Source organism: Trichogramma pretiosum, unplaced genomic scaffold (genome assembly GCF_000599845.2).
Source record: "Trichogramma pretiosum strain Unisexual culture from Peru unplaced genomic scaffold, Tpre_2.0 scaffold3, whole genome shotgun sequence".
Lineage (NCBI taxonomy): Eukaryota > Metazoa > Arthropoda > Insecta > Hymenoptera > Trichogrammatidae > Trichogramma > Trichogramma pretiosum.
Genome location: NW_019641698.1, coordinates 3,116,848 through 3,129,835, shown reverse-complemented (window position 1 = coordinate 3,129,835; position 12,988 = coordinate 3,116,848). Strand labels below are relative to the sequence as shown.

The 12,988-nt window shown below is 37.9% G+C and overlaps 1 protein-coding gene across 2 annotated transcripts in view; it reads left to right on the top strand.

Annotated features, from left to right (window-relative positions):
• Window positions 1–351: 351 nt before the first annotated feature.
• Window positions 352–12,988, top strand: part of LOC106650961 (transcription factor mef2A-like) — a 212,702-nt gene continuing 200,065 nt past the window's right edge. The window contains exon 1 of one of the 2 annotated variants that reach the window (XM_014369268.2): window positions 352–482. In XM_014369268.2, the coding sequence (XP_014224754.1) occupies window positions 444–482 (39 nt within the window). In that variant the 5' untranslated portion in view covers window positions 352–443. Of the gene's footprint in view, window positions 483–9,716; window positions 9,879–12,988 lie in introns of those variants that run through there. The other variant, XM_014369267.2, reaches the window with a different exon arrangement.

Here is a 12,988-nt window from a genome sequence, read left to right as displayed (position 1 = left end):
TATAATATAAGTCACGACTCGCGAACTGCGAACTGCGAACTGCGACCGAGAAGACGGAGAGAGAGGGTGAAAAAATACATTTGAAAATTGTGCATAGAGTGTAAGAAACTGGACGGCATAAGGCGTCGGACAATTTGGAAGTTTCAACGACAATAACGAACATCGAGCAAAGAAGGCTTCGCCAAAAAAAAGCGAAAGAGCAAATATATAACTAGTGCCGTGCGATCTGTGCCGATGAGTGAAGTTTAAAAGAGTCAAGTGCGCGTTAGGAGTCGTTGCGTGTGTTATGTGTAACGTACCAGTGCGAGATACATAAAACAGAAATACATCGGTGTTCGAAACAAAAAATAAAGGTTCAAATTTTCTGTTACGCAGTGGAGTGAATCAAACCGACGAGCAACTTCTTGGTGCAAATAAGAAAGTAAAGTTATGTGTCACTTATTATGGCTGATAAGCCCAGCAAGAGAATCATCAATGCACAGGTAAGCTCTATTTTTCATATACCCTATTGGTCTACGTTGCATTATGTACGGATGCGTAGAGGTAAGCTTACGCTGAATATCCGCCCTCGAACTTTCGGAGTGATCTTTGGTTTTGGATTCTGTCCGGGTGTTCGCGTTCCGGTGTTTATTGGGCCAAGAGCGCCTCGTCGCGCTCCCTAGCAGTTATGAAATTCACTTTGCGGGGGCTTCTCTTCTCGCGAACATCTATAGGTTATGTATAGGTTAATTAAAGCGCGCGTATACTCTCAGGCCGAGAGTTATCAGAGAGCCGAATTCCCGGGGCATCTCGAGTCTCATGTAACATAAACACACGCTGCATCGCTGTAAAACATAATACGTACAAACATATCTCTCATCTCGCTCGTATCGATTGTTTTGTACTAAAAAAGAAAAAAAATCCCTCGCTCGCTCACTCTATGCATGCAGTACGGGGGATATAATACGATCGAGCGCATGGCATGGATTGGATCCTCCTGTAATTGCACATACCGCAATCTCGACGCGGCGGCGAGCAAGCGCAAGCCGAGGCATTACTCGTGCTCATCAAAACAATTTAACGGCTCTTCAAACACGTCCTCCTCTTTTACAAAACAAAACCTGCCATTATCACCGGGGCCCTAAATTTATTCAAATTGATGTCCGTGTGTGCATGTGTATACGTGTATGGAACTTGGCTGTATTATACATTATGCGCTCGTTAAACGGTGGCCACTGCATGATGCGGGCCGAGCCAGCGAGCGAGCGCGCGCCAATGCAACATCTTTAATTTTCGACCCACAGAGAGAACGTGTATCGCTTTGAGGTACGTTATAATACACGTTGTACAACATACATCCGCGAGAGTAGGAGGCCCCGAAAGAAAAAGGCCGGACCGGCCGAATCGAGCGTAGCACGGGCCTTGTAATCATGATGCTCGTGATCATTACCAACGATCATCGGTTTTTGCTCAACCGTCGACCCGCGTGTGCTCGTGTTGCTGTTCTATCGATTGATATACCAACTCGAAATGTGTCAAAAGTGTCGTTAACCTTTTGTTTGTATGTGAGTACTTTTAGTGAAATCCGACCGACTACTGGCAGTTACTTGTCTATTATAACTTTCTTTAAAATTAACTTCTATTAATTATTCATCTTTCTTTACATAATACGACTTTTTTCATTTGAAGAATAAAAGGAGCAATTTGAGCGTATGCGCGCAGTCTCGCTTTGTATATGATTAATGCCTATATCTTATCGCACTGTAGTTTGTGTTTTTTTTTTATCTTTGACTCGGCACATATATGCCTAATTGCGAGCTGACGAAAAAAACTCAGGACAGCCTGTTTTATAGTATCAATCAAGGTGTACGCGATTTACATGCTGCACAAGGGGATTCAATCGTCGGTTATATCCTTCTCGACGCGTTGTATTTATCAAGCGCAGCGAGTACACGATTAAAAACTGTAAATTAGACGAAGCCTTTTCCTATCTCTCGTATATAAGCAGATTTATTTTGGGCCGCTCGGTAAAATTCATTCGAGCCTCGAACGTTAATGAACCAATTTAAGAGAGCTCTCCATAAGTGTAATCCATTGCGTGGAGCCGTGTATCGTCGCGCGAGTAACGAAATCCAGAATTAGCCGTTCGTTGTTAAATTTTTTAATTAAATAACGAATGATCGTAAAATTTTTATGAGGCCCTTCGTTATTTCTATATTCTAATTTTCCAGTAGCTTGGCCGATGAATTCAAAGCGTAAATCCATAAGTTAAAAGGTCGTATTTTTTGCTTAGCGAATTTTCGGAATTCGATTTTTCTTTATTTACACGAGTTCTATTTACAAATATTTGTTAACCGCGCTCGACAAGTCGCGGCTTGTGTACCTAAATTACCGAAAATTTCAATGATTTCGCTTTTAATGAGGCGCGCGCGCGCTCCCCCTTTCTCGACGGCGCACGCGGATAGCTTCCTTATACGATTCAAGGTATACGGGACTTTATTGTTTCTTCAAGTCTCGTTTTGGCCTTTACAGGCTACTCGTTAATCCGAACTGGGCTCGTTGACTTTTTTCCCTTGGCCCCCCTGCGCACGTCAACGTATTATGTGCGTTTGTGTGTCTTGCACTCGATATATATATCTATATTGGTATTCGCTGCTTTACTTGTGCTACGTGCAGTAGCAGACTCACAATGATTGCTGTCCACTTTACCGATGAATTACAATTTTTTAAAGCTGCATCGATTGACATGTCCGAGTCGAGGAGTTTCTTTTTGTATTTATTTGCCTTATTTTTCTTGGATTAAAAATTAACTTGTATTCGAGGGCAGACGCGTGGACTGGAAAATTCATAAAAAATGCATGCACGTCAATATAATAAACAAACTGTGGCTTTATGCATTTAAAGCTATTGCCATAATTGTACATATAAATAGTTAATAACGTTTTTAATTTGGTCTATACATAAATTAAGAGTTCAAAAAAGACTTTCAGTTAAAATAAGGTACATTTATTAATGGGGGTCTATTGGCATAAATTGTTAATTGATCACAAGACTTATATTGATCTCACGAAAGATTTTATGAACATACTGCGGAAGTTTGTACTTCTAACAACTGACACTTCTTTGAAATTCTAAGGTATTGATACCTGTCACTTTTGAGTTTTGACATTTGCGTCCTGCTGTATCTTTGACTTGCTAATTTGAATTGTCCAGGCGCAAACGATAGTAAATGTCTTTACAACGTCTCACGTATTTTCAATATTGTATCAGCATTATACTTCACATACATACACGACAATGATTTTTACTTCAACGAAGCGGCTGAATCGAAGCGACAAGATGAAGTTAACGATGAGTTAAATCTTCGGTAATTTTACGTGAACATTCGAGTACTTCGCTCAAAAAATCAGTCCGTTGGAAAATAAGTGTCAACTCGCATATATTAACTCTCGGATGTGTGCACTCACATTGCGTCTTTCTTTTTTTCATTTAGTCCGGCTGTTGGGCCAAAAGAACGTAATCCAAGTGCAAAAATAATCTTCATTCCAACGTTGCGTGAAGTTTGCATAGACTGAGCACAGCTCTTGATACGATCATGAAGTTAAGTCATGTTAATACAAAAAAGGAGAAAGAATCATGCTCCGAAGTCGAGCAGTGTCCGAAGTTAAGGCGAAAGAGAAAATTTCGTCTTTTCCCTGAAGTCCAACGGTAATGCGGAGTGCGCGTCTCGATTACTTCGCTCCTCGTTCTGCGTATCCCTCTCTCTCTTTCTCCCTTCATCTCTTATGTACTTGTATACGCGAGCGTTTGCAGCGTGACTTGATCTACAGTGGCTGCTCACTAAATGCATCCTGCCATGAACTGTATTTTGAAGCCAGTTTAAATGTCTTCGTACGCGTCAACTTTTTTTTACAAACTGCATTTGTACCGAAGCCAGTAGCAATGGCTCTTGTTAATATTACATATTGTACCAAGCACTGTTGTTTCTTAATTTCAAAATTACACGGCGGCTCACAGTTCGAGTGGACACCGAGTTTCTTATTTCTCTTCGCCAAAGTAAGTAATTTATTTCATGTGTGTGGTTTGGCGCATTGAATTATAAATTGCACGCAATATAGTGCGTGTTTTTTTATCATTTGCTTCGAAAGAGTGCGCATACTCCCAGCTGATCGAGCAGAGCATGATATATTTCAGTTTCTCAAATGAAATAGAATGTAATAAAATGTAAAATATTTTGATGAATAATTATTGATTTTACTCGACAAAATGAAGGAATTCAGTGAATTTATATGAGAATGCTGTGTTTTCTCATTTCCAAAAATTTATTAGCATTCAAATTAATAATTAATCAATGTTGACGATTTTACGCTTTTGATTTGGTGTGCTTATTGCAATAAAATGAGAAATGTACTAAGCTGGGTGTTACGACTGCCAGTCGGAAGTACGAAAAAACCAGCTGAAGTGCGGTTCAATAAAAGAGCGAAAATAAAGCTAACTTGAAATTCATCGTAAATCAATGCCCTAAACTAGTATACGCACATAGAAGTGTGATGTATATTGTCGGCAGATTTGGTGTTTACTTATTCCATTGCTCTAAATAATATTTGTTCATTCAAGATAAATTTATTATCCTGCCCTGTATAAGAACATGAAATTTTATTTCTCTTTTAATTAATTCATTTGTACACATACAAGCTACAAATTTTGAAGTGCATTGCGAGTTTCGTAATGTGAATTCCGTTACACGAACAACGAAAAAGTTGATTAATTGGTAACACGAATAAAAAAAGAGAAAAACGAATTCTTTATAGGATAAATCGATTATGACTGACAAATAAAATTTCACCAACGAGATTCAACCGCCAATAGCTTTTCTTTTGTTTCTCATGTTAGCTTAAACATGCACAAAGAAATTCAATTACTGAATGCGTGTAATGACTTGTTCAATTCTTTTGATATACTAAACGGGTTACTTGTAAATTTTAGAAGCCCACAATTTTACCATGATAAAAAAGTAATATATTTGAATATAGTTTGAAACAACGCCGTACAGTTTGGAATAATGCCGTATGAGATAATAGAGTACATCATAGTAGTAAATATTTTAAAGAGAAATTTAAGTCGAAGTAGAAATAAAAATTTTTGAAAAATTCTTTAAAATAATTTTCTAAAATTCTATAGGGATAGCTTTAGTGTGTTGTTCTTTTGTCATACACACTGCTATTTAAAAATGAAATCAAATAAAAGTTTGCAAACTGTTTCTCAGAACTTTGCACATTTTGATTTTCATCAATGAAAAATTTGGGAACCTACAAGTAAATTTTGAAATGGTTTTATTAATAATTGATCAATTTATAGAAATTCTCATTTAAGATATATAAGTAGGTACGATTTTTTAACGAAAAATCCTTTTTTTTTATCCCAGCTGTTCATTATGTAAATCTAAAAGATCGGGAGTTTGTATTTACTTATTTAATGCCTGAAAAACAAAAGATACATTCTAATAAAGTAGATCGTTTTGATTTTGATCTGTAATTTTGAGGTTGACACTTGGATGTTTAAACAGCATTAATGTGTAATTTCTATTTCGCGTTAGTGATATTTGTATGTTAATTTCGAGTCTAGGTGAATGTTCTCAATCTCCGCTTCTTAGAAAAATAGAGGACCTCTCTAAAGTTACGCATTGATTCACCGGTGCGTACTAACTCGTCTACTCTAATAGATATTTCGAGTAGCTCAACGTGTTTTATCGAGACGTGTTTATGCAATCATCTCTTCGTAAATGATTAAAAAATGTCATTAGTGTGCCTCGCGAGAGGTTTTTTAATAACCATTTCAATCAATTAGCCATGCTTAGACATTTATTCGAAACTTATGCAAATACTCTGTTCGTAAAATAAACTCGTCTCGTTTTTCTCGCATGTTTATGGTCGTATTCAAATGAACGACTGAAAATTAACCAAAATCAAGATTGTTTATTTATAGGTAATAGCAATTCAATGCTGCCCGTCGAATGCACATCGCATCAATGACCTTGGTAATTCTTGGATCAATACGCAAAGCGTGAAATTGATACCTTGACCATCAGGTAGCGCTCCTTAATTGAGCAGATGATGCATCATTATTTATTTAATATGTATTATCATTATTATTATTGACGTCGTGGTAGCAGTTCTACCTTTTTTGTTAATACTATTATTAGGTTTATCTTATAAAACATTGAATTGTTAATGTTCTTTAAAGGAATTCCAAAAAAAATGTGACAATAAAAATGTTTAAAAGCGAAAATTTCTATTAAATATTTTTTTAAGAAGTTCTACGATGTATGTTTGTTTTGTTCAAAATTTTAAAGAGATGTTTAAGAAAATAGTTTAGTTTTAATCTCAGAAAACAGCTTTGAACATTTTTCCTTTTGAGGTTGGCCTCTGTATTCTTTAAAATTAAACTGTTTTCTTCTCAAAAAAAGTTGAAATCGATTTCACTTGCTAATTTCTCGCTCGCCAGTTAGATTCAATGAACCGACAGGTGATTTCGTTCTCAAATATCGTCTGCAGTATCGCCAATGCAATGTACACTGTACTGGTGTCTTATATTACTTCGGACAACGAAAAATGACTCAAAATTGTATATTGTAAGGAGCGCCAACGCGTTAGCACGATCTTTTCTCTTTTTGTCTCATAAAAGATGCATCAAAAATAAAATTCAACGAATGCGAGTGTGTATCTCTATATCCTAGTATATTTAATCGTTGAATTTTTACAACAAAATCAAGGTTGATCAAGTCTCCTGCTGTTTACAAAGAAAGGCGCATAAAATACTTTTGACGCATGTGTGCGAATTACGCCTTGTTGTTTTATTGTATCCTACCGATCGATTGGAATCTGGTCTCGAGTAATAGTTCTGTAAACTTGAATAGTCGAGCGCAGTCTGAAACTTAGAATTTCTTATCAGTCGACGGATAATATTTCAACCAGTCAGAGTTCCAGCAGTCAAATCGATCGATTTTCGTTTTTGCACGCCGGAACTTGGAAACTTGGAATCGCATGGAACTGTATGCATATAGTATAGACGCGTGTGGCTGTACCACACACGAGAGTCGCGGTCGTAGCAGCGCTGCAAGTTAAAAATGCAGTTGATACCCACGTCGTTTACCGCAAAACCCCGAGGAGAGAGCCTAAAATAAATCTCAAACCTCAAAATGACTCATTTCGCTGGAGCTGCGGCTCTCTGGAAGTATATAGCTGCATTCAGCCGCAGCAACAGCAACAGCCGAGACCCTTAGAGAGAAAACGGGGCGGGATAATAAGCTAAAGAGGTAGATAATCAAGCTTGAAAAAAGGGAAATCATAATCAGCGGAAACGCTGCATCTCATTTATATTATATAAATGCGTTTGCCTCGGAGATGGGGCCCGTAATCGAGGGAGGGAAAAAGGCAAAATTGTCGCGAGACAGAGGAAAAGAAGACGACGAAGAAGAACGATCGTGGAGATGTACATAAGTAGCTATATAGACTCGGCGTATATTCCTCCTTATACCGTAGAGGCGAATAGCAGCAGCAGCAGCAGCCGCAACAGCAGAAACGTAGAGTCGAGAGTGAAAGGCTCACGCGTATATAGCGGAGTTTGTAAGCACATATACATCGCGGGCACGACGCTGCCGAGCGCCGAGTGCTGACTCAAGAGAGTCGCAGCAGCAGCAACACAGAGGAGATAATCAGCTGCCGGAGTCCGCACGCGCTGAATTATGCGAGCGAGAACGTAAGCGCGTTTTAGTCGCGATCGATCGATGTATCGAGGCACACGACGCAGTCTGTGCCAGTGTTACAAGTAAATACGGAGGCACGTGCGTGTATGTGCAGTCGATGCCGATTACACCTGAAAGACCGCAAACCTTCGTCGGAGTTGCGTATTACCTCCTCTCTACCTCGTAATAGGTGTCCCCGGTAGTTGTGTCCTGGTAATAAAGTGTTCTCGCGTGCAGATAGTGATAAAGATATTAGATCGGCAAATTGCCGCGCAGTGGATTAGTGCGAAGTGAGTGGTATACGTTGTATGTCGGTCCGAGTGCAGTTCAAGTGTCAGTTGTCCAGTGCGGCTTATACAGCAGTGATTCAGTTAATAGTGCAGTAAAGAAAAATAGTTTAATGCAGTGCATCGATTTTCGTGATAGATAATAACAATTTTGCTCGATACTCGATGCAAGAGATCGTTGTCATACAAAGAAGGCTTCCTTTCCCTCCGCTTGGGTGATCTCCCATGGGCGATCGCGCGCGTGAGCGCTATACGTACAACCAACCGATGAGAGACAAGGCATCATCAGTCACTCCTTTAACGATTGTCTCATTCATCTTTCTCACGAGCGAATGCAGTTCTTCAGCGCGGCTATTATAATATCGTTTTCACACCCGAGATCTGTTGCTAGAGTTGCACATTTTAATAAACGATAACCGGATGAGGCTCGTCTATTCTTCGCGCGCACCTGTTGCAACCTCTTGCACTGTTACTCGCACGATTATACGAGTGATTCGTCTTCGATATTTCGCGCCGCGGCCGTAGTAACATTACGTATTTAAATAATAATAATTTCGAAGAGATTTCCGCAAAGTTCATGCGAATCGGTGTCTGCCGAGTTTTTTTCTTCCACTTGCGCCGCTAAAATCAAAACAGACGCGACGTCGTTGTCGACGACGCACGTGCTCGCCTCGTAAATTCTTGTAAGTCAAAACAGAAAAAAAGGTGCAATCCAACTCTCGAGGTGGAGGAAGACTCGCAGCTCCAGCGCGAAAAAGCTAACACAGTGTAAACAAGTGCTCGTGTTTACTCGCAAAAGCAGCAGCAGCAGCAGCAGCAGCAGCATAACTCGGTATATGGCGCGACCCTTTGCTACAGTTATTAGGCAATATGGCGAAAATTCGGCCGCGAGATGACAGCAGCGTCGCAGGTCAAGTCATGCGCAGATGCATGCTTTTCGTGACCGGGCCATCTCGATAGCAGTAGATATTTTTCGGTGCGACTAATTGACAGTTCTTTCTGAATAAAAAAATAAATATGAAATAAATAATAAAAATGAACTGTAGTGTTAAAAATTAAAAGGGAAAAAAATTTTAATTCACAAAAGACCCTAAATTAAGGAAACAATGGTTAGAAGCAATTAAAAGACCAAACTATAATCCAAAGTCATGTCATTGTTTGTGCATTAAACATTTTTAACCAACTGATATTTATACAAAAAGTATCCTAGGTATGTAATATTGATAACTTTGTACTAATTTGTTCATATTCTTGAAGTCTTTCTTATATAGTAGTATGAACAAATTAGTACAAAGTTATCAATATGACATACCTATGATACTTTTTGTATAAATATCTGTTGGTTAAAAATGTTTAATGCACTTGGATTATAGTTCGGTCTTTTAATTGCTTCCAACCATTGTTTCCTTAATTTAGGGTCTTTTGGGAATTAAAATTTTTTTCCCTTACAATTTTTAACAGTGCCGTTCATTTTTATTATTTATTTCATATTTACTTTTTTATTTAGAAAGAACTGTCAATGAGTCGCACCGAAAAATATCTACTGCTATCGAGATGGCCCGGTCACGAAAAGCATGCATCTGCGCATGACTTGACCTGCGACGCTGCTGTCATCTCGTGGCCAAATTTTGGCCATATTGCCTAATACAAGGAACGAAAGGAGAAACTCTGTCACGATCTGTCAGCGGCAATACACATTCATTTCTCTCTCGGCGCTATGTGCGCCTAGTTATATACCTACACGCTGTTTCGGGAAAACTCAGGTCAGAACTGCGAGAAACATCATGCCAGAGGCACTCGAACGTTCGTCGGCGTCGGCGTCATCGTCGTTGTCCTCACCCCCGCCTCGTATATTCCAAAATGTTCAGGTATGTTCATTTTTTTTTGGTACGTACACAAGTGCTAACGTGTAACTTCATACAATGGTTTTACACGAGCTCTCTGGCCGTTTCGAAGTTGAATTTTCAAATATATTTTTATATTGTTATAAGAATAGGATTTTTAAAATATTATTATTGTATTATAATAATGTTATAATTATATTTTTGTTGTAAACGGGAGAAAGTCCTTCCATTTAAACATAAGTGTAATATACGTTTAAAGAATCATATAAAAATACATGATGTAATATTGATATGAACCTGGTATGAACAACAGGAAGTGTCATTTTCTCATTTTACTGTTCACCGAATGCGGAATTGACGTTACAATAATATTAAGTAATTAAGTACTCTTATAATACCTACCTTAAACGTTAACGTGGGAAAAATATTCAAATATACCGTTAATATCGTTTTCACCTGGCGAGTGCTGAAAAAATCTAATTGTGTGTGGAAAAGTGTTAATTTCATTAGCTCCATCAAATTCACAAAAACTTCTTTTATTTAACACGTATTGTACAAGATTACACGAATCATACGTTCTACACCCGCATTATGTTCTTCTGGAAGCTGTTCAAATTGCAATGCAAATAAAAGATTCCGTGCGGTGGTCTCTCTCGCGCTCGGACACACGGGTCATGCGTTAGGGTCTGCGGGCCAACATTCAAGTTGTAAATTTAACGTATGCTGCTGTTTGAGTTCTATATTGTCGTTATCGATGTTCAACTGTTTTAACGCTACCTATCAGTATAACTTTTACTTAAAAATCCTCTGTTTAAAGTATACTTTGATGTAACTTTATGTAGTCATTTCATATCTTTGAGTATTTGCATAAAAAGTATTTATGACTAGAGAATAAAAAAGTGAAACGAATAGGCTTTGAATGATAAGAAGGACAAAATAACAAAAATAACTATTGTTGGGCATACGCTTGGACTGTGAATGAGAGAAAGAGAGTCGCGGAGAAGAGTGTCGTTACTTTGGCTCGCCGGTCACGAAAGCGAAACGCGCGTAAGCTTTTCACGATTTCTGCCGCTAGTGCCGACGCTGCTGCTCGTCGATGCAACTGTGCATCGCACCAAGAACTTGGATTTCTCTGCCTCTGTATATACCGCACAACCATATAGATGTATATACGTACTCGTCGCTGCTGGTACACTTTTAACTGCTGCTCTCGCTTGTATTTGTGTGTATGTATGTGTGTTGTGTATGGCGCAGTGCTTTTTTACCGGATTCTTCAGTTTATATCTTTTTGTGTCATGTTTCCCTCTCTGCGCTTGCCGCGTTGCTTGCTGCTGCTGCTGTATTGTACGCGTTGCAATGCACGGAGCACCGCGAAACTTCTGAAATATTGTTATGGATATAAAATTGGACGAGGAAAATATTTCTACGAGTTTCTCTTTCTCTTGCTCTCTGTGCTCGGGTGGCTAGAGGTGAATCTCAAAAGTTTTACGGTGTATGATAATTTCATTTATTGTTTTTCGCGTGTACGTATGTACCTAAACATTCGGTATGCGTATATCTATATTTATATACATACATGGCAAACGTAGAATTGAAATTGAAAGAAAAAGCTCGAATGTAAATGTTGCATTTTTGCTTGACGCATACGAGCTTAGTACTTTTTTTCATATCTACGAAAATATATATTTTTATATGAATGAAAGATCAAGCTTTTTCATTTTCAATATTTTTTTGTCAGTTATCCATTATAATTGTCTTTTTTTTTTAAATTGTAGCTCTTCAAAAAGAGTACGTAAATGTATCAATAATCGAAGCAATTGGGAAAAATTTTCGGAGCTCGGGTGCAAGTAACTATCGTACATTATATATCGCTATAAGATGAAAATATCGATTAGCTTGAACGAGCAAAGCAGACTTAAAATTCGCAGTATTTTATATTTTTACGGCCGTTTTAGTCCACATATATTATATATAATGTGAGCGCAATACGATGGAATTGCAATTTGCAATACTTGTGCGCTAATGGATCTGATAAAGTGATAATTATGTTTTGGGAGCTTTAGAATTCGCGCACGTATTTGCAGGTCAGGAGAGAACATTTTCCCAATAATTGAGCCATTAAATTTTGAACACTCTCATAGATCCAAATGAAAAAGTTATTACGTAATGATAAACAACTTTAAAAGTAAATTGAGTATTCATTAAATAATAACGAATTGAAATGTAGTCATAATATGAAAACTTTCATTCAGCTCGTTGGAGAGCTTTAACTTATTAACGCACTGTGCTTTTCTTAAAGGAAAATTTAATATGATCAATGAAACGTAACAAATGAAAACGTGTTGGTCAAAAGGTAATGAGATAAGAGCTTTATCGTTAATATTTCACACTAGAGCAACCTTATAGAACAGAGTATTTGCAACATAAAGTGCTTCGGCACATAATGCGGGAATTTCGTTGTTTTCTTTGATTTCTCTATCAATTTCAAATAAGAGATGCAATCCAGCTTGCAATCTTGAAATTCTGTGCAATTTATTTTAATCTTCATATGATTCAGTAATACCATAGAGCAATTCGTAGAGCTACCATGCAGTCTATGGTATAATATTATTTAGAATTAGAGAATTAATGAAAAGAGAGGAGAAACTTGCCAACTGGAAAATTACGACTGCTGCACTGCAGCTCGTTGGCGAGATCAAAGGTTGGCCCCACGAGCTTCCATACGTACATATAACGTATAAAGCCATCTTCGTTTTGTAATTAAAACGTGACCACTGCACAGAGAAATGACCACCAAGAGCTGAATTGCGAAGCAGCTCTGATATGAGCTTGATGTGGGTGAGAAAGAGGTTGGCAAGTTACATAATTTGATTGCTCCAACCTTAGTCGGTCGAAGAAGCTCCTCTTCAAATGTAATGAAAATGTCTTTTTGCATCTGCCAGCGATGAATCATATAATGAATTTAAATGTGCTTTATTATTTGGAATTGGAATATTTTGATGATTAGTGCAATTCAATAAAATAATTGAAGCTCATTTATAATCAATAGTTTACGAGAAAGAAATCGCCTGATTCCAAAAAGTATCAAATTTTTTTGTCACGTATACTTATATCGCTTTTGTATTAAGAACACG